At 45.3% G+C, this 21,398-nt stretch overlaps 1 protein-coding gene across 1 annotated transcript in view; it reads right to left on the reverse strand.

Moving 5' to 3' along the window:
- The window catches only part of LOC124793790 (cyclic nucleotide-gated cation channel subunit A), a 595,917-nt gene that overhangs the window by 474,550 nt on the left and 99,969 nt on the right, over nucleotides 1–21,398 (reverse strand). The window contains exon 3 of the mRNA XM_047258047.1: nucleotides 16,158–16,423. Coding sequence (XP_047114003.1) covers nucleotides 16,158–16,423 — 266 coding nt within the window. The remainder of the gene's footprint in view (nucleotides 1–16,157; nucleotides 16,424–21,398) is intronic.

The following is a 21,398-nucleotide window of genomic DNA, read 5'->3' on the forward strand; positions in this document are numbered from 1 at the left end:
GAAAACTGCGTTCAGTAACTCCGCTTTAGCGGCACAGTCGTCGGTAACAGTACCATCGGCACTGCGTAGCGAAGGTATTGACTGCGTCTTGCCGCTTGTGTACTTTACATACGACCAGAGTTTCTTCGGGTTTTCTACCAAATTTCGAGACAATGTTTCGTTGTGGAACCTATTAAAGGCATCTCGCATTGAAGTCCGCGCCAAATTTCGCGCGTCTGTAAATTTTAGCCAATCTTCGGGATTTCGCGTTCTTCTGAACTTCGCATGCTTTTTCCGTTGCCTCTGCAACAGCGTTCGGACCTGTTTTGTGTACCATGGGGGATCAGTTCCATCTCTGACCAATTTATGAGGTATGAATCTCTCAATTGCTGTTGCTACTATATCTTTGAATTTGCGCCACATCTCGTCTACATTTGCATAGTCAGTTCGGAAGGAATGGAGATGGTCTCTTAGGAAGGCTTCTAGTGACACTTTATCCGCTTTTTTAAATAAAATTATTTTGCGTTTGTTTCTGGTGGATTAGGAAGAAACGGTATTGAGCCTAGCTACAACGACCTTGTGATCACTAATTCCTGTATCAGTCATGATGCTCTCTATTAGCTCTGGATTGTTTGTGGCTAAGAGGTCAAGTGTGTTTTCGCAACCATTTACAATTCGCGTTGGTTCCTGGACTAACTGCTCGAAATAATTTTCGGAGAAAGCATTTAGAACAATCTCGGAAGATGTTTTCTGCCTACCACCGGTTTTGAACAAGTATTTTTGCCAACATATCAAGGGAAGGTTGAAGTCCCCACCAACTATAACCGTATGAGTGGGGTATTTATTTGTTACGAGACTCAAATTTTCTCTGAACTGTTCAGCAACTATATCATCGGAGTCTGGGGGTCGGTAGAAGGAGCCAATTATTAACTTAGTTCGGCTGTTAAGTATAACCTCCACCCATACCAATTCGCACGGAGAATCTACTTCGACTTCACTACAAGATAAACCACTACTGACAGACACAAACACTCTACCATCAATTCTGCCTAATCTGTCTTTCCTGAACACCGCCTGAGACTTCGTGAAAATTTCTGCACAACTTATTTCAGGCTTTAGCCAGCTTTCTGTACCTATAACGATTTCAGCTTCTGTGCTTTCTATTAGCGCTTGAAGCTCAGAGACTTTCCCAGCACAACTACAACAATTTACAACTATAATTCCGACTGTTCTTTGATCCAAGCACGTCCTGTATTTGCCATGCACCCTTTGAGATTGCAGCCCACCCCGCACTTTCATGAGGCCTTCTAACCTAAAAAACCGCCCAGTCCACGCCACACAGCCTCCGCTACCCGTGTAGCCGCCAGCTGAGTGTAGATTGCTGATAGCAATGCCACCCTACTGAATATTCCTTTTCATACAGCCACAAGACATCGTCTTACAACTCAGACTGTGCGCAATAGGCTGCATGATGTGCAGCATCGCTCCCGACGTCCATGGCGACGTACATCTTTGCAACCATGACACCATGCAGCGCGGAACAGATGGGACCAACAACATGCCGAATGGACCTCTCAGTATTAGCATCAAGTTCTCTTCGACGATGATTGTCGCATATGTCTTCAACCAGACAATCATCGGAGACATGTTTGGAGGCAAACCGGTCAGGCTGAACGCCTTAGACACACTGTCCAGTGAGTGCAACAAGGTGGAGGTTCCCTGCTGTTTTGGGGTGGCATTACGTGGGGCTGACGTACGCCGCTGGTGGTCATCCAGGCACCGTAACGGCTGTACGATACATGAATGCCATCGTCCGACCGATAGTGCAATCATATCGGCAGCATATTGGCGAGGCATTCGTCTTCATGGACGACAATTCACGTCCCCATGGTACGCATCTTGTGAATGACTTCCTTCAGGATGACGATATAGCTCGACTAGAGTGGCCAGCATGTTCTCCACATGAACCCTATCGAACATCCCTGGAATGGATTGAAAAGGGCTGTTTATGGACGACGTGACCCGACAACCACTCTGAGGGATCTGCGCCGAGTATCCATTGAGGAGTGGGACAATCTGGACCGACAGTGCCTTGATGAACTTGTGGATAGTATGCCACGATGAATACAGGCATGCGTCAGTTCAAGAGGATGTGCTACTGGGTGTTAGAGGTACCGGTGTGTATAGCAATCTAAAGGTCTCGCAGTATGATGGTACAACAAGCAATGTGCGGTTTTCAAGAGCAATAAAAAGGGCGGAAATGATGTTTATGTCGATCTCTATTCCAATTTTCCATACAGGTTCCAGGACTCTCGGAACTGAGGTGATGCAAAACTTTTTCGGTCAGCAGGACCCGCATTTCAACTCAAATCAACTTAGGAGATACCTAATCCTTATCCTTCACTTGAGTTAAACCAGCGTCACGTCGACAGAGAGACGAAGAGAGACAAAAACTCCTCTCAGTTCTGGCAACAGTACGCCAAGTAGCTGGCTGTAGTTTTATTAAAAAAAGGGTATCGATATACCCTTAAGACAGTGCAGGAACAACGGATAGAAAAGTTCAGAGTGTCTGCACTGGGATTTGCGTCCGGGTCCTCCGGCTTGCGCGTCCTCTGTGGTCACGTAGCGTCGCGTACCTGGTAGATATTCCTCCTTCAGATGTCGAGTTACAACTGGCCACGACTCAAGTGTTTGAGGACACGCCGTTCATTGGTAATTAGTAAAACTGAGATCTGTGCAACAAATGGCCTATAGCTGTCTCCTTCGCGACCCAGCAACTTCTACAGTTACGATTGCAGTTCGACTTGTAACACGCACAACAGATAGGCTGCGCAATCACGAAATTAGTTTATCTGATCCGATATGTAATGTATCCTTCTATATCATGTCGACGCTCGAGTCAGGATATACGACTATTCACTGGCTGGTGGTGGCAGTATTGTGCCTTGGTGCATATATGTCCGCGAGGTGCTGAAGGAGAGGGCGCTTGCGCCCAACAGGAAACTGGTGTATAGAGTTTTTAATCGTACTCGTATGATGAGTGGATAACCATCAGTTCTCTGGAGAGTAATAAGTTTTCTTGTGTCATCTATAATATTTAGTTCTAATGGCATGAGTTGTCTTGAAACTGACAGGCTCATTTATATCGGAAATGGCAATTTTAGAGTCTTGGTGGCGACCCCCAACCCTCCCCTCTGGAAAAATTTCCCCGGCCGCCCTTGCCTTCGTATACCTTAAAGTCAGTCTGTTTGGAATCTAAGGGTGTTAAAAAAGCCAGCATGACAGCTATAACTGTTGTTGTTGTGGTCTTCAGTCTAGAGACTAGTTTGATGCAGCTCGCCATGCTACTCTATCTTGAGCAAGATTCTTCATCTCCCATTATCTACTGCAACCTACATCCTTCTGGATCTGCTTAGTGTATTCATCTCTTGGTCTCCCTTTACGATTTTTACCCTCCACGCTGCCCTCCAATACTAAATTGGTGATCCCTTGATGCCTCAGAACATGTCCTACCAACCGATCCCTTCTTCTAGTCAGGTTCTGTCACAATTTCTCTTCCCCCTAATTCCATTCAATACCTCCTCATTAATTATGTAATCTACCCATCTAATCTTCAGCATTCTTCTGTAACATCACATTTCGAAAACTTCTATTCGCTTCTTGTCCAAACTATTTTACGTTCACGTTTCACTTCCATACATGGCTACAGTCCATACAAATACTTTCAGAACGATTTCCTGACGCTTAAATCTATAGTCGATGTTAACAAATTTCTCTTCTTCAGAAACGCTTTCCTTGCCACTGCCAGTCTACATTTTATATTCTCTCTACTTCGACCATCAGTTGTTTTGCTCCCCAAATAGCAAAACTCATCTGCTACTTTAAATGTCTCATTTCCTCATCTAATCCCTCAGCATCACCCGACTTAATTTAACTACATTTCATTATCCTCGTTTTGCTTTTGTTGATGTTCATCTTATATCCTTCTTCCAAGACACTGTCCATTCCGTTCAACTGCGTTTCCAGGTCCTTTGCTGTCTCGGATAGCATTAAAATGTCATCGGCGAACCTCAAATTTTTTATTTCTTCTCTATGGATTTTAATTCCTACTCCGAATTTTTCTTTTGTTTCCTTTACTGCTTGCTCAATATACAGATTGAATAACATCAGGGATAGGCTACAACTCTGTTTCACTCTCTTCCCAACCACTGCTTCCCTTTCATGCCCCTCGACTCTGATAACTTCCAACTGGTTTCTGTACAAAATGTAAATAGCCTTTCGCTCCCGGTATTTTACCCCTGCCACCTTCAGAATTTGAGAGAGAGATTTCCAGTCAACACTGTCAAAAGCTTTCTCTAAGTCTGAAAATGCTAGAAACGTAGGTTTGTCTTTCCTTAATCTTTCTTCTAAGATAAGTCGTAGGGTCAGTATTGCCTCACGTGTTCCAACATTTCTACGGAATCCAAACTGATCTTCCCCGAGGTCGGCTTCTACTAGTTTTTCCATTCGTCTGTAAAGAATTCACGTTAGTATTTTGCAGCTGTGACTTATTAAACTGATAGTTCGGTAATTTTCACATCTGTCAACATCTGCTTTCATTGGGATTGGAATTATTATATTCTTCTTGAAGTCTGAGGGTATTTCGCTTGTCTCATACATCTTGCTCACCAGATGGTAGAGTTTTGTCAGGACTGGCTCTCCCAAGCCTGTCAGTAGTTCTAATGGAATGTTGTCTACTCCTGGGGCCTTGTTTCGGCTTAGGTCTTTCAGTGATCTGTCAAACTCTTCACGCAGTATCATATCCCGCATTTCATCTTCATCTACATCCTCTTCCATTTCCAAAATATTGCCTTCAAGTACATTGCCCTTGTATAGACCCTCTATGTACTCCTTCCAGCTTTCTGCTTTCCCTTCTTTGCTTAGGACTGGGTTTCCATCTGAGCTCTTGATATTCATACAAGTCGTTCTCGTTTCTCCAAAGGTCTCTTTAATTTTCCTGTAGGCAGTATCTAACTTACCCCTAGAGAGATATGCCTCTACTTCCTTACATTTGTCCTCGAGCCATCCCTGCTTAGCCATTTTGCACTTCCTGTCGATCTCATTTTTGAGACGTTTGTATTCCCTTTTGCCTGCTTCTTTTACTGCGTTCTTATATTTTCTCCTTTCATCAATTAAATTCAATATATCTTCTGTTACTCAAGGATTTCTGCTAGCCCTCCTCTTTTTACCTACTCGATCCTCCGCTGCCTTCACTATTTCATCCCTCAAAGCTACCCATTCTTCTTCTACTGTATTTCTTTCCCCCATTTGTGACAATTGTTCCCTTATGCTCTCCCTGAAACTCTGTACAACCTCTGGTTTAATCAGTTTGTCGAGGTCCCATCTCCTTAAATTCCCACCTTTTTGCAGTTTCTTCAGTTTTAATCTAATGTTCATAACCACTAGATCGTGGTCAGAGTCCACATGTGCCCCTGGAAATGTCTTACAATTTAAAACCTGGCTCCTAAATCTCTGTCTTACCATTATATAATCTATCTGATACCTTACAGTAGCTCCAGACCTCTTCCATGTATACAGCCTTCTTTTATGATTCTTGAAGCAAGTATTAGCTATGATTATGTTATGCTCTGTGCAGAATTCTACCAGGCGGTTTCCTCTTTCATTTCTTACCCCATTCCACATTCACCTACTACGTTTCCTTCTCTTCATTTTCCTATTATCGAATTCCAGTCACCCATGACTATTAAATTTTCGTCTCCCTTCACTATCTGAATAATTTATTTTATCTCATCATACATTTCATCGATCTCTTCGTCATCTGCGGAGCTAGTTGTCATATAAACTTGTACTACTGTGGTAGGGGTGGGCTTCGTGTCTATCTTGCCCACAATAATGCGTTCACTATGCTGTCTGCACTAACTTGCCCGCACTCCTATTTTTTTTATTTATTATTATACCTGCTCCTGCATTACCCCTATTTGATTTTGTATTTATAACCCTGTATTCACCTGAACAGAAGTCTTGTTCTTCCTGCCACCGAACTTCACTATTCCCGCTATATCTAACTTTAACCTATCCATTTCCCTTTTTAAATTTTCTAACCTACCTGCCCGATTAAGGGATCTGACATTCCACGCTCCATTCCGTAGAACGCCAGTTTTGTTTCTCCTGATAACGTCGTCCTCCTGAGTAGTCCCCGCCCGGAGATCCGAATGGGGGACTATTTTACCTCCGGAATATTTTACCCTAGATGACGTCATCATCATTTAACTCCACAGTAAAGCTGCATGCCCTCGGGAAAAATTACGGCTGTAGTTGCACCTACGGTAATGCTATCTGTATCGCTGAGGCACGCAAGCCTCTCCACCAACGACAAGGTCCATGGTTCATGTGGGGTAGGAGCTGTAACAATCTCACTATTATTGCTGTCGACTTGTCACTGTTTAAAGATCATCAGTCGGTTTGTGGTTTTCGCTATAATGCTACCTGATTTATGGTTCGTCTTTTGTTCGTTACAAGAATAAAAGCCGTAGTGGATTTGCTTATGGATGGATGCTCAGCGTGTGAAATGTCTACCACCTGCCCGTAATAGGCTACGAGTAACAAGTAAGTCCTTTCTTGAAATAAGAAATGTACGAAAATTAAATTCTTTGTCCATGTTGTAGAATAAATATTTAATCTAGACTTCTGACTATTTTAGAAACACAGATGACAGATTGTTACATTACATTATTCATGACCAATGCTAAGTATTTCATATTAACCTGCAATTTTAAATTGCATAAAGTATCGTATCTTTGGCATTAGCACTCAAACGCACAGTGTACAGAATGGAGAAAACAGCGTGATAATAAGGCCAGAACAGGGTAGGGAGCGTTGAATCCAGCAAATGGAAATGCAGCGTTGTGAGACTACGGTCATGAAATGAAAGCCAACCAGGCACGAGGGCGCCAGAGTGTGCACTTAAACCAGCTTGCTCCAGCTAATAACAGTTATATTGATGAGTGCAGTTATTAATTAAATTAGGTGGAGATAATCGTTTCAGCTAAACAGTCAAGCCAGGCAAACTTTACATTCCTGACGGCGGCTGGTTAAGTAGAGGCGAAATTTCTGTTGTGTTTACAGGACAAAGTTCAGTTTCAAATCAACTACGCTAAAAGTACGGTAATGTTGTTTATTTGTTGTTTGTTAAGATAAGCTGTACAGCAGAAACATCACTTCAGAAAGCTGTTCGATATGTTTTACTTTAAGATGAAATGTTATAAAAAATGAAATCTAAAGGTCACATGTTTTAGTTTTTTTGCTAACGTAATGAGAGCATGAATGAATTATTATTCTAACAAGTATTAAAGAGTAGAGAACCGGACTGCTGGACACACCGAAACATGTTCGCTTACCAGACGAACTACCGCACGTTTGTCGATGACAGGCTGCCGTTTTATGGCCGTAGCCCCGCAACGGTGCATTTCCGAACTACTTTTAGGAAATTTTGCTCGACTCCACGCCCCTTACCTCGCTCTACCTCATCATCAATTTTCTTTCCTTCCGTCCTGTACAACACCTCAATTACACGAAATACACATAATGGCTCTCGGGAAGCGTGGTTGTGCATCGGTTTTTGCAACAAGCACACGTTGTATGAGAGATCAACGCTGACAGTGCTCGCAAATGTAATTTGTCCGATCGTAAATTTGGAACTACGACAGTGATGTGTGCTTGTAAAATAGGGAGAATGAAGAGACCTGGATAAGTTGTAAAGTCATCTGTGGATGACAGAAGTCTTCCGTCAGCATCGAAGACAGGTGCCCAGTCGGCTTGCCTAAAATGAACAGCAGAGCTTCCTCCGCGATTACCAACGAAGCGCTGGAGCAGTGATACAAGTGTGTAGTAGTCTGACGCCGTACGTTGTACCATCTACGTCACCACGACCACGTGCATTGATGCCTTTGAAAAGAACACCCCTTACGCCAAAGTGAAGAAACTCTAGTACGGTGTAATCGTTATTACACAAACGTCCTGTCAAATGCACCAAATCATCATTTATGATAATGTCACTTCAGTTTTGACGAAACACGTTGTCCATCCTCATACTTTGCGAAAACCAGATGTATTTGGGGAACTATTTGTTACCAGGGACAACACCGACTGCTCCAAACTGTTGACGCTTGAGACAGATATGACTCAATAAGTACTGAATATAGAGTCGTGTTGCCCTTTTTTCATGAAATACCCGTAGCAATGGAAGGAATAAATAAAATGATCAAAAGCTCTCCATACTAGAAATATCATTTCTTCAGTAGTCTTTCATTCACCTGCCGTACCACCAGCTGCATATGGCTTGACGCTTACCCATTGCACGGAAAAATTGAATTTCGGGCTAATTTCGAAGGTAGCTTACCTGCAACGATACTTTCACTGTCGCATTAAGAGTCCGTTTGATTCTATACGACTATCTGTAGAGGTCCCCATTGCAGCATACACGCTTAGGTGGCAAAAGTCATGGGATACCTCCTAATATCGTATCGCTCCTTTTGCCCCGCGCAGTGCAGCAATTCGACATGGCACGGACTCAACAAGTCACTGGAAATCCCTTGCGGAAATATTATGCGATGCTGCCTCTACAACCATCCATAATTTCGAAAGTGTTTCCCTTGCAAGAGTGTGTGCACGAACTGACCTCTCGATTGAGTCCCTCAAATGTTCAATGGGATTCATGTCGGGCGATATGAGTGGCCAAATCTTCCGCTCGAATTGTCCAGAATGTCCTTCAAACCGATCTCGAATAATTAAGGCCTGGTGACATGGCGTAATGTCTTCTATAAAAATCATTGTTTGTCAACGTGAAGTCCATGAATGACTGCAAATAGTCTACAAGTAGTTGAACATAACCATTTCCAGTCAATGATCGGTTCAGTTGGACCAGAGGACACAGTCGATTCCACGTGAACACAGCCAAGACCATTATGGAACCACCACGAGCACGCACAGTGCCTTGTAGACAACTAGGGTCCATGGCTTTGTGGGGTCTGCGCCATGCTCAAACCCTATCATCAGCTCTTACCAACTGAAATCTGGGCTCATCAGGGCAGGCCACGGTTTTCTAGTCTTCTAGCGTCCAATCGATACGGCCACGCGCCCAAGAGAGGCGCTGCAGGCAATGCCATGCTGTTAACAATGGCACTCGAGTCGGCCGTCTGCTGTCATAGCCTATATACGCCGAATTCCGCAATATTGTCCTAACAGATAAGTTCATCGTACGTCCCACATTAATTTCTGTGGTTGTTGCACGCAGTATTTGTATGTTATAACTGACACTCAAAGCAAACGCCACGCTCTCGGCCGTTAAGTCACAACCATCGGCCACTTCGTTGTGCGTGGTGAGAGGTACTGTTTGAAATTTGGTATTTTCGGCACACTCTTGACACTGTGGATATTGGAATATTGAATTGCCTAAAGATTTCCAAAATGGAATGTCCTGTGCGTCCGGCTCCAACAACAATTCCGCGTTGAAAGTTTTAATTCCCGTCGTGTGGCCATGATCAAGTCGGAAACTTTTCACATGAATCACTTGAGTGTAAATGACAGCTCTGCCAATGCACTGCCCTTTTATATCTTGTGTACGCGATACTACAGCCATATCGCTCGACTTCTGTCACCACAATATACAGGGTGGTCCATTGATAGTGACCGGGCCAAATATCTCACGAAATAAGCGTCAAACGAAAAAACTACAAAGAACGAAACTCGTCTAGTTTGAAGGGGGAAACCAGATGGCGCTATGGTTGGCCCGGCAGATGGCGCTGCTATAGGTCAAACGGATATCAACAGGAACCCCCATTTTTTATTACATGTTGGTGTAGTACGTAAAGAAATATGAATGTTGTATTTGGACCATTTATTTCGCTTTGTGATAGACGGCGCTGTAATAGTCACAAACGTATTAAGTAATTGGTACCACGTAACATTCCGCCAGTGCGGACGTTATTTGCTTCGTGATACATTATCCGCGTTAAAATGGACCGTTTACCAATTGAGGAAAAGGTCGATATCGTGTTGATGTATGGCTATTGTGATCAAAATGCCCAACGGCCGTGTGCTATGTATGCTGCTCGGTAACTGGACGACATCATCCAAGTGTCCGGACCGTTCGCCGGATAGTTACGTTATTTAAGGAAACAGGAAGTGTTCAGCCATGTGTGAAACGTCAAACACGGCCTGCAACAAATGATGATGCCCAAGTAGGTGTTTTAGCTGCTGTCGCGGCTTATCCGCACATCAGTAGCAGACAAATTGCGCGAGAATCGGGAATTTCAAAAACGTCGGTGTTGAGAATGCTACATCGATATCGATTGCACCCGTACCATATTTCAATGCACGAGGAATTGCATGGCGACGACTTTGAACGTCGTGTACAGTTCTGCCACTGGGCACAAGAGAAATTACGGGACGACGACAGATTTTTTGCACGCGTTCTATTTAGCGACGAAGCGTCATTCACCAAAAGCGGTAACGTGAACCGGCATAATATGCACTATTGGGCAACGGAAAATCCACGATGGCTGCCACAAGTGGAACATCAGCGACCTTGGCGGGTTAATGTATGGTGCGGCGTTATGGGAGTAAGGATAATTGGCCCCCATTTTATCGATGGCAGTCTAAATGGTGCAATGTATGCTGATTTCCTACGTAATGTTCTACCGATGTTACTACAAGATGTTTCACTGCATGACAGAATGGCGATGTACTTCCAACATGATGGATGTCCAGCACATAGCTCGCGTGCAGTTGAAGCGGTATTGAATAGCATATTTCATGACAGGTGGATTGATCGTCGAAGCACCATACCATGGCCCGCACGTTCACCGGATCTTACGTCCCTGGATTTCTTTCTGTGGGGAAAGTTGAAGGATATTTGCTATCGTGATCCACCGACAACGCCTGACAACATGCGTCAGCGCATTGTCAATGCATGTGCGAACATTACGGAAGGCGAACTACTCGCTGTTGAGAGGAATGTCGTTACACGTATTGCCAAATGCATTGAGGTTGACGGACATCATTTTGAGCATTTATTGCATTAATGTGGTATTTTCAGGTAATCACGCTGTAACAGCATGCGTTCTCAGAAATGATAAGTTCACAAAGGTACATGTATCACATTGGAACAACCGAAGTAAAATGTTCAAACGTACCTAAGTTCTGTATTTTAATTTAAATAACCTACCTGTTACCAACTGTTCGTCTAAAATTGTGAGCCATATGTTTGTGACTATTACAGCGCCCTCTATCACAAAGCGAAAAAAGTGGTCCAAATAAAACATCCATATTTCTTTACGTACTGGACGAATATGTAATAAAAAAGGGGGGTTCCTATTAAAAAAAAACCGCAGTTGATATCCGTTTGACCTATGGCAGCGCCATCTAGCGGGCCAACCATAGCGCCATCTGGTTTCCGCCTTCAAGCTAGACAAGTTTCGCTCTTTGTAGTTTTTTCGTTTGACGCTTATTTCGTGAGATATTTGGCCCGGTCACGATCAATGGACCACCCTGTATATTGCTGCTTAAAATGGGACTTAAGGAGACCAAACACGTAAAATCACCATTCTCCTATTCAACCTCTAGGACGGAATCAGTGTACCCCATCTACCTGAGCCTAGAATAAATTCTACGTTGCAAGTGCGAGAATATTTTCTGAATGTTTGCACAGTGTATACCTGATAGGAATGCCCGCTAGCCGCCTGGCGGAATATAGTAAACCGCCTAGAAACCACATCCAGGCTGGCCGGCACGTCAGCCCTCGTCGTTAGTGCTCCGGGAGGATTCGAACTGGGCCAGCGTGCCGCCCCGTCTCAGAAGAGGCCACTTTAATGCGAACGGCGGGTAATCAGCACATCTACAACGACCTTTTAATACTTAGCGATTTCTTTGGTCGACTGTGTACCGTAAACGACCTGCCCGTATACATTAACCCACAGCACGCTAGCTTGTGAGACAGAGAGGTGACAGCGATCTGTATCGAAAACGCGTGGTGGATTAACCACTGGCCAGTTTGAGTGTGGGTTTTGTGTGCTATTCCATGGTTTTTTAGGGAAATTCTGGACTGGTTGTCAGTCTTCTCCTCCGAAAATACTATACAAATAACACACAGAAGAAAGTTTGTAAGATTCGCAGACATTCGGCATTCACGAGTCCCCTGCCCTAGAGTAAGTGACGACTATGGCGGCAGGAAGGGCATCCGGTCACAGAGTTAAAATAAAAATAAAATTTGCCAGATAATGAAAGCAGGACAACCTGCACGACCACGTAAACTCGATTTAAGAGAGACGCTGTGGATTTTAAGTGAGCAAAACTGATGATTCACGGACGTGTTTGATACTACTGATTGGTTATGGGCAACTTGAATTAGAAATAATATCCACAAGGTGATAATTACAATCGCGAGCTTAATTTTATGAAAGGCTACATGTGCACTGTGATGCTACTGCATTCCGTTCTAAAAGAAGATGAGAAATGATAAACTGCCTATTGGGTTATGTCTCGGGTCGTTCGGTCGACATTTGTTTGCTGATTTTTCTGACGTTTCGTCAGCAAGAGTGCCTTTCATTGCTGGTGGCGTCGAAATCGCGGTCGCAGAATATATGTACGTGGCGCGCCAACGTCCGAGAACTTTTCTTTGGTCATAGCAACTGTCGATCTCCCCTTGACACCTGCTTGCTGAAGCTGTTGTCATGTTCGTGCCTTTCTGCATTTCTAAGGTTACCATGAACAAATGGGGGTGGTGGCTCTTTTGCACAACAACCTTTATGAGGAACAGCTCGGTGACTTCCTAAGACACCCGATCAGTCTCCGTACCAACATAAAGATTACTATGATGACAGCTACTCTTTCTGGATGAGCTGGTTATGAGGGATGGTGAGAACATCGCACATAGCGTGCATCGAAAACAGACCCACAGGGAGCGATACCTACACAAATTGGCAAATCATCATCCGAGCCATAAAATGGGAATGATTAATAGGCTCATAATGTGTGCAAGACGAATATGTGAGCCGCTGCATATCAGGAGCGAGATGTAACACCTGGAAAGTATTCTGAGCAGCAATGGGTACATCGGCACTTACATAAAAAGTGCCACAAGATCTAACACTTGGCAAAATAATACAACGGCAGAAGAGATGTCGCCTACAGCCTTAATGCCGTACATCCCAAGGGTGGCGGATAGAATCGGTCGTATGCGCTGTGCAAACACGGAGTAAAGACTATTTATATACCGGCAAAGAAGATCAAAGTGTCTCAGATCCGCGAAGGACGAAAGGGACACATTTGCAATGTCGAGAGTGTATCGCATTCCCAGTACATGCGGAAAAGTCTACGTTGGAATGACTGCACACAGCAGGGTCATCGAACATAAACATCATTGCATGTTGGGACAGGTGGAGAAAATGACCGTGGCGGAGCACGTGTTGCGTGAGACCGACCATGTAATAAAATTTGCGGACTCAGAATTCTTGCTGTGGAGAAGAGCTACCACGCCTGTTTGTTCAGGAAAGTCTTGTAAATCTACAAGTATGGCAACAGTTTCAACAAGAAAGAGGAAAGCCTCAACGTGAAAGGATTCTGGATTCCCGTGCTGCAACAAATGACACTTGCAGATATTGAAGGAAGAACCACGGCGGTGATGACCTGGGAAAAGCCCTCGGATATTGATGTCCCACATACATATTGAAGGGGAGGGGGGAGGAGTGGGAAAGGGAAGGTACATGTTGGGGCCGAAGTTCCTCCCGTGGAAACACTGTTGTCATTTAAGAATGGCTTTTATTGACTTCAATACTTGACGTACACTACGGGCCATTAAAATTTCTACACCACGAAGATGACATGCTACAAACGCGAAATTTAACCGACAGGAAGAAGATACTGTGATATGCAAATCATTAGCTTTTCAGAGCATTCACACAGGGATGGCGCCGGTGGCGACACCTACAACGTACTGTCATGAGGAAAGTTTCCAACCGATTTCTCATACACAAACTGCAGTTGACCGGCGTTGCCTGGTGAAACGTTGTTGTGATGCCTCGTGTAAGGAGGAGAAATGCGTACCATTAGTTTCCAACTTTGATAAAGGTCGGATTGTAGCCTATCGCGATTTCGGTTTATCGTATCGCCACATTGCTGCTCTCGTTGGTCGAAATCGAATGAGTGTTAGCAGAATATGGAATCGGTGGGTTCACGGCCTCGTATCACTAGCAATCGAGATGACAGGCATCTTATCCGCATGGCTGTAATGGATCGTGCAGCCACGTCTCGATTCCTGAGTCAACAGATGTGGACGTTTGCAAGACAACAAACATCTGCACGAACAGTTCGACGACGTTTGCAGCAGCATGGACTAGCAGCTCGGAGACCACGGCTGCGGTTACCCTTGACGCTGCGTCACAGACAGGAGCGCGTGCTGTGGTGTTACTCAACGACGAACCTGCGTGCACGAATGGCAAAACGTCATTTTTTCGGATGAATCCAGGTTTTGTTTACAGCATCATGATGGTCGCATCCGTGTTTGGCGACATCGTGGTGAAGGCACATTGGAAGAGTATTCGTCATCGCCATACTGGCGTATCACCCGGCGTGATGGTATGGGGTGCCATTGGTTACACGTCTCGGTCATCTCTTGTTCGCATTGACGGCACTTTGAACAGTGGACGTTACATTTCAAACGTGTTACGACCCGTGGCTCTACACTTCATTCGATCCCTGCGAAACCCTACATTTCAGCAGGATAATGCACGACCGCATGTTGCAGGTCCGGTACGGGCCTTTCTGGATACAGAAAATGTTCGACTGCTGCCCTGGCCAGCACATTCTCCAGATCTCTCACCAATTGAAAACGTCTGGTCAATGGTGGCCGAGCAACTGGCTCGTCACAATACGCCAGTCACCACTCTTGATGAACTGTGGTATCGTGTTGAAGCTGCATGGTCCGCTGTACCTGTACACGCCATCCAAGCTCTGTTTGACTCAATGCTCAGGCGTATCAAGGCCGCTATTACGGCCAGAGGTGGTTGCTCTGGGTGCTGATTTCTCAGGATCTATGCACCCAAATTGGGTAAAAATGTAATCACACGTCAGTCCTAGTATAACGTATTTGTGCAATGAGTACCCGTTTATCATCTTCATTTCTTCTCGGTGCAGCAATTTTAATGGCCAGTAGTGTAGTATGGCTACCTCTTCTCTCTATGTTGTCCCTGGCTGCTGCTGGTGAGAGGGTGGCGGCCTCCATCTTGGTGCTGATGTCACAAGGCACTTGGGCGGTCGGCAGACTTTGGAGGCCGTGTCTCTTGATGTGAGCGGCAAGCTACTAAGCTACTTTCCATAAGAGTCGTGGAGGCCCGGTGGCCCCTTTCTCCACTCACATCACCGCGATGGTGTGCGAAGATGACTGTGCGACTCGTTGCCCTCTAGCGGTAGTTAGGCAGTGGTTGGCACTGCGGCGTCAAGTGTGGCAAGGACTCAGCGTCAGTGGCAGCAAGCACCGAGGTCAGGTCAGCGGGGATGCGGCACCAAGTGCTGGCAGCAAGCGTAGCCCTGTCTCCAACCCAAGGTTTCTGCTGGCGATGGCCAGTCATCTCGCTGTCCAGTGTAGCTGCGGCATCTTAGTGGTGCTGCTGGATTCCGGCGACGAGAAGTGATCTCCTGCCTCGAAATTCAGACTTTGTTAAATTCCTCTGGCGCGCATTTCTTTCACTGAAACGCGGCAAACAGTCACAAGAGACTTGCCATGGTGTGGTGACATCGCCCCGTTAGCTATACGGTTACCGCTGTGAAGACAATTTACTGCTGTGCTCGGCTTTCGGGGCTTCGCAAACCCCATGTGGTCTTTATTGTAGTCCACACTGGCGGCTATCGACTCGCGGCTTTTAACGAAACACTCCATGGCGGCTTCCTCACTACTTCTCGTTACTTTTGCTAAAGACATAATTTGCACTCAAAGACTAGGTAGCGGCGCTACAGCAGAATCTGCGGGCGCTAGTTTGAAAAGAATGCCATCCACTCGTGCTAACGAAATGTCAGAAAAATCAGCAACCAAACGACGGCTGAAGAAGACAGTAGACAGTTTGTCAACAAGTGGGCACGAAAGATTCAATAATTTTGTAAAATGAGAAATGTTTGTCGTTGTTTACCTTGCAAATCCGGAAAGCGTTGGGGTAGCCAGTTTTGGTCTCGGTGCGGTCGAAGAACTGGCTCATGCGCGGCAGGCGCAGCAGGCGGTTGGCGCGCACGATGACGGGGCAGGGGACGCGCACGTGGCAGGAGTCGGGCGGCCACCACAGGTAGGCGAGGTCGGTGGGCAGCAGGCTGAGCACGTCCAGCCGCCAGCGGCCCGTCTCCACGTAGTGCCGCCGCAGCTGCCGCGCGTCGCGCACCATCAGCCCCTGCTCCAGGTAGCCTGCCACAGAGGTCCAGAGTCAACGCTGCGGGCTGCACTCTCACCTCAAAACTCTACCACACACCTCTACAACCGGCAGTCCTGTCATACACAATTTTAGGCGATTCAGTTTTTCACGCACTAATGCATTTCTCGTGCTAGAACTACCAGATAGCTGACGATTACAAATTTCAGTCGCTGTCGTAGTGTTTATTACTAGCCATGTAATGACGAGTGGTCTGAGGGAAAGTCTATGATTACTAAACAACAGATCAAAAATGGTTCAAATGGCTCTGAGCACTATGGGACTCAACTGCTGAGGTCATTAGTCCCCTAGAACTGAGAACTAGTTAAACCTAACTAACCTAAGGACATCACAAACATCCATGCCCGAGGCAGGATTTGAACCTGCGACCGTAGCGGTCTTGCGGTTCCAGACTGCAGCGCCTTTAGCCGCACGGCCACTTCGGCCGGCCACTAAACAACAGATCCTAGCTTCTGGGTTCGATCCCACGTACTGTTCAGATTCTGAATAAAAATCTACATCTACATGTACATACATATCCCCCAAGCTTCTTGGAGGATACCCTGTGCCACTACTAGTTCCCTTTTCTGTTTTGTGAGGTAACGGGCAAGCTGTGGCGCCCTGAAAATATTCCAAGTTCGGAGGAAGCAGTGGCCGCACGGGCCGCTCGGCCAGCAGGGGCCCGGCAGCAAACACGTGGTGCCGAACGTTAGCTGGACGAGAGGGGTAGAGCCAGCACGTGGTCCATCGGCCACGTGGCTAGGAATTCCTTGGTGACGCTGTGCGCCGGGAGGGCCAAAGATGGCGGGCTTTATGAAACCATCATGGCAGACATTTCACAGTTCATATAGAAATTAATAATAGCCAGATGGACCATGATATCTCAAAAAGAAACATGTACATTGATATTATTTGCACGACGATTCTGATGGTGTAGTCAGATTTTTAATACTTTTATTAGTTTAAAGTTTAGTAACTGACGGTAAATTATACAAGTAACACCAATAAACGAATTTACAAAATATAAACGCTTGATCCGATTTTGTCGATCGTCGTGTCTTTAGAAAGCTATTAGTGTGAACCTAAATTGGTATGGATTACAGGCATGTAACTTGCATAATACATGAGTTATTTGAGGTGAAAGTGGCCGATTACAATCGATCGCGTCAGGCCATAACTATTCCACAGTTACACGAAAAGACGATAGCAACATGCTAATAAATCTATTCATTCGTCTATGTCTTTGTTTATTGCATCACATGGCTCTGAGCACTATGGGACTTAACATCTGTGGTCATCAGTCCCCTAGAATTTAGAACTACTTAAACCTAACTAACCTAAGGACATCACACACATCCATGCCCGAGGCAGGATTCGAACCTGCGACCGTAGCGGTCACGCGGTTCCAAACTGAAGCGCCTAGAACCGTACGGCCACACCGGCCGGCTCTTTGTTTATATCCGAGATATACTATTCATGAAGAAATTAGTTAAATATTTACTGTGTTATAGAAAGCACAGAGACATTTGGCTACTGGCCTACCTTTTGTTCTATTCCTTTGATATATGTTTATTTAAATTGTTTATGTATCTAATACTGCGCGTTAGAGCGTGTTTATGGTCCAGCCGTAGGAATATTTATATAATTTCAAGTTATTTAAATGTAAATGTAGTACTTCGAATGTGTTTCGTTATGTTTGTGTGGATATGTTGGCATGAAGACATGGCGCGAGCGCTCTAGCCAATCACAGCGCTCGTTGATGGGGAGACTGGATGGAAGCGGGTTCCGGTGAAGAGTTCTGCGGAGTACGGCACAGGAAACGCGAAGTGCCGGGACGGTACAGCGTGAGGGACGCACGGTCGCCGGAGAGACTTGGAGTGTGGAGCGGATTGCGCGTGGCCGCGAGAGGTAGAAATACTTCGGAGTGCCGACTTGTGAACTTGTGAGATTTCCGAGGTTTCTACAGTGAAGACGTAGTGTGCGTTTAGAAGTGAATGTCTAGCGAGCTATGTTATTGTTCATAACTAATTACGGTGCTGTAGGAATCTATTGTTTCCCTGTTATTCAGCTTATATTTTATTTAGTTGCTGGACCATCGACACCAATAAGTATTTTGCAGAAATATACCGCATTCTCAAAAGGACTTCTACTGTCGTACTCATTATTTAAAGTCGTTAAGATAGTACCTGCAGATTTTATTTAATTGCAGTCTTTCATTTATAAATTTATATGTTACATTTATAATTCGCAATTGCCGAGTGATAGAAACCTTCGACCATTCGATTCATGTGTATATTCTTATCGTATACTGTAGACTCAGCAGTATTTGGCATGTAATGCGGCAACTACGTACCCCAGCCCCTAGACAACGAAACCAGCCAAAACTTTTAATATTGCAACTCCGAGTCGGAGGGTACGTACCTGAGGTCCACCACACCATCATTTCATATTGTTTGAAAGCCCGCAGTTTTCCTCGCAAAAAGAGGTGTCTACAGGGAGTGCGGAAACTTTCGTTACAAGCATCTAGCATTGTAGAGGGGATTGAGTAGGCAATATTTTGAATTGGAACCCACATCCGGAAACGATCCGTTTTCGTGCTATAGTCGTTTGAAAATATGTTTTGCTAGGTAGAAATACGACAGGATAGTTACGATGGGGGCGAGGCCCACGAGAAAGACAGGCCGTGGTGCGTACACCACAGCACTTGAGACTGTAGATCTTACGAGAGCCAGCAGCTGTCTCCGGCGGGGACCGAGTACTTATTTCAGAAGAGTTTAATAATTCTGGAATGCGCTTTTAAATGCATGTAGTTCTCGATAGCACACGGCAAAATTAAGACCTTCGCGAAGTCTTAGAAGTGTAGCGGACAAGCCAACTAATGTGGCATCACAAGTTCATTGCAGGGGCCGCACATCTCGTTGGCCACGGGATGGGAGGTGCTTACGTCAGATCGTATCATGTCATTTGACACCTATCCTACCTCTCTGACCTGGCTCTAGCTTCATTCACGTGTCTATGAGTATTAGAGCAACTTGGTTGAGTACACGTTTGCAGAATATAACGAAATGATACCTCTGTATGGCGAAGCTTACGGTAACGGAAGGACTGCTCCTGACGTTAATCATGATCATTGCCCACAACGTCCGACTAATCGCATACCCTTTTCGCCACAGTTACGCAATGGATTAGAAGAAGTGGCTACAAGTCTTAGAAGTTTGTAACGCGAGTCTCCGAACACTCTTTATATGAGGAATTTTTAAGATTGTGCAGCCCTGTCAGCAACTGTGATAGTTGAACTTGTAACAAGTCAGTCTCAGTTACAGATAGAAACCAAACTTTACCCAGGTTTCAGCCAAATTAATTTGGCCTTCTTCAGTGTCACTCGCTTCTGAAGAAGGCCACATTGTTTTGGCTGAAAACTGGGTAAAGTGTGGTTTCTATTTGCAACTGAGGCTGACGTGTTACATGTTACTCTGTATATACCTCCGTACGAGCCCTAATCTCTCTAATCTATCTTCGTAGTGCTAACGCTGAATGTAGGTTGGTGGCAGTAGAAATGTTCTGCAGTCACCCTCAAACGCCGGTTCTCTAAATCTTTTCAGCAGTGCTCCTCGAAAAGAATGTCGCCTTCCCTCCAGTGAGTCCCATATGAGTTGCCGAAGCATCTTCGTTGTAGCTGTATGTTGTTTAAACCTACCGGTAACAAATCTACTAGCTTGCGTCGGTTTGCTTCGATGTCTTCCATAAATCCGACCTGATGCTGATCCCAAACACTCGAACAGCTCTCAACACTAGATCGCACTAGTGTCCTCCGTGCGGTCTCCTTAACGCTTGCTTAAAATCTTCCCACTGACCCGAAGTCGATCATTCGTCTCCCCTGCTACAGTCCTGACATGCTCATTCTATTTCATATCACTTTGCAATGTTACGCATAAATATTTAATCGACGTGACTATGTCATACAACACACTACTAAGACTCTAATTGAACACGATGCGTTTTTCCCCCACTTATCTGCATTAATATACATATTTCCACATTTAGAGCTACGTGCCATTCATCACACAAACTACCACTCCACAGAGACTCAACGACGACACTTCCCCGTGCACAGCAGCAACATCAGCGGCCGCAGACTGCTGCTTACCCTGTCCGCCAGATCATTTACGTAGATAAAAAATGACGGCGGTCTTATCACACTTACCTGGGGTACTCCTGACAATACTATTGTCTCTGATGAACACTTGCCATGGAGGACAACACACTGGGCTCTGTTATTCAAGAAGTCTTCGAGCTACTCACGTAACTGGGAACCTTTTATGTATGTTCGTAGCTTCGTTAACAGTCGACCATGTGGCACCATGTGAAACGCTGTTATTGAAATCTAGGAATATGGAATCCTCCTATTGCCTTTATCCACGGTTCGCTGGATCTTATGTGAGAAAAGGTCAAGCCGAGTTTCACACTAGCAATGCTTTCTAAAACCGTGCTGATTTGTGCACAGAAGCTTTTCCCTCTCAAGGAGATTTATTTTACTCGAACTGAGAATACACTCCTGGAAATTGAAATAAGAACACCGTGAATTCATTGTCCCAGGAAGGGGAAACTTTATTGACACATTCCTGGGGTCAGATACATCACATGATCACACTGACAGAACCACAGGCACATAGACACAGGCAACAGAGCATGCACAATGTCGGCACTAGTACAGTGTATATCCACCTTTCGCAGCATGGAGACGATCGTAGAGATGCTGGATGTAGTCCTGTGGAACGGCTTGCCATGCCATTTCCACCTGGCGCCTCAGTTGGACCAGCGTTCGTGCTGGACGTGCAGACCGCGTGAGACGACGCTTCATCCAGTCCCAAACATGCTCAATGGGGGACAGATCCGGAGATCTTGCTGGCCAGGGTAGTTGACTTACACCTTCTAGAGCACGTTGGGTGGAACGGGATACATGCGGACGTG

The sequence above is a fragment of the Schistocerca piceifrons genome, chromosome 1 (assembly GCF_021461385.2).
Source record: "Schistocerca piceifrons isolate TAMUIC-IGC-003096 chromosome 1, iqSchPice1.1, whole genome shotgun sequence".
Lineage (NCBI taxonomy): Eukaryota > Metazoa > Arthropoda > Insecta > Orthoptera > Acrididae > Schistocerca > Schistocerca piceifrons.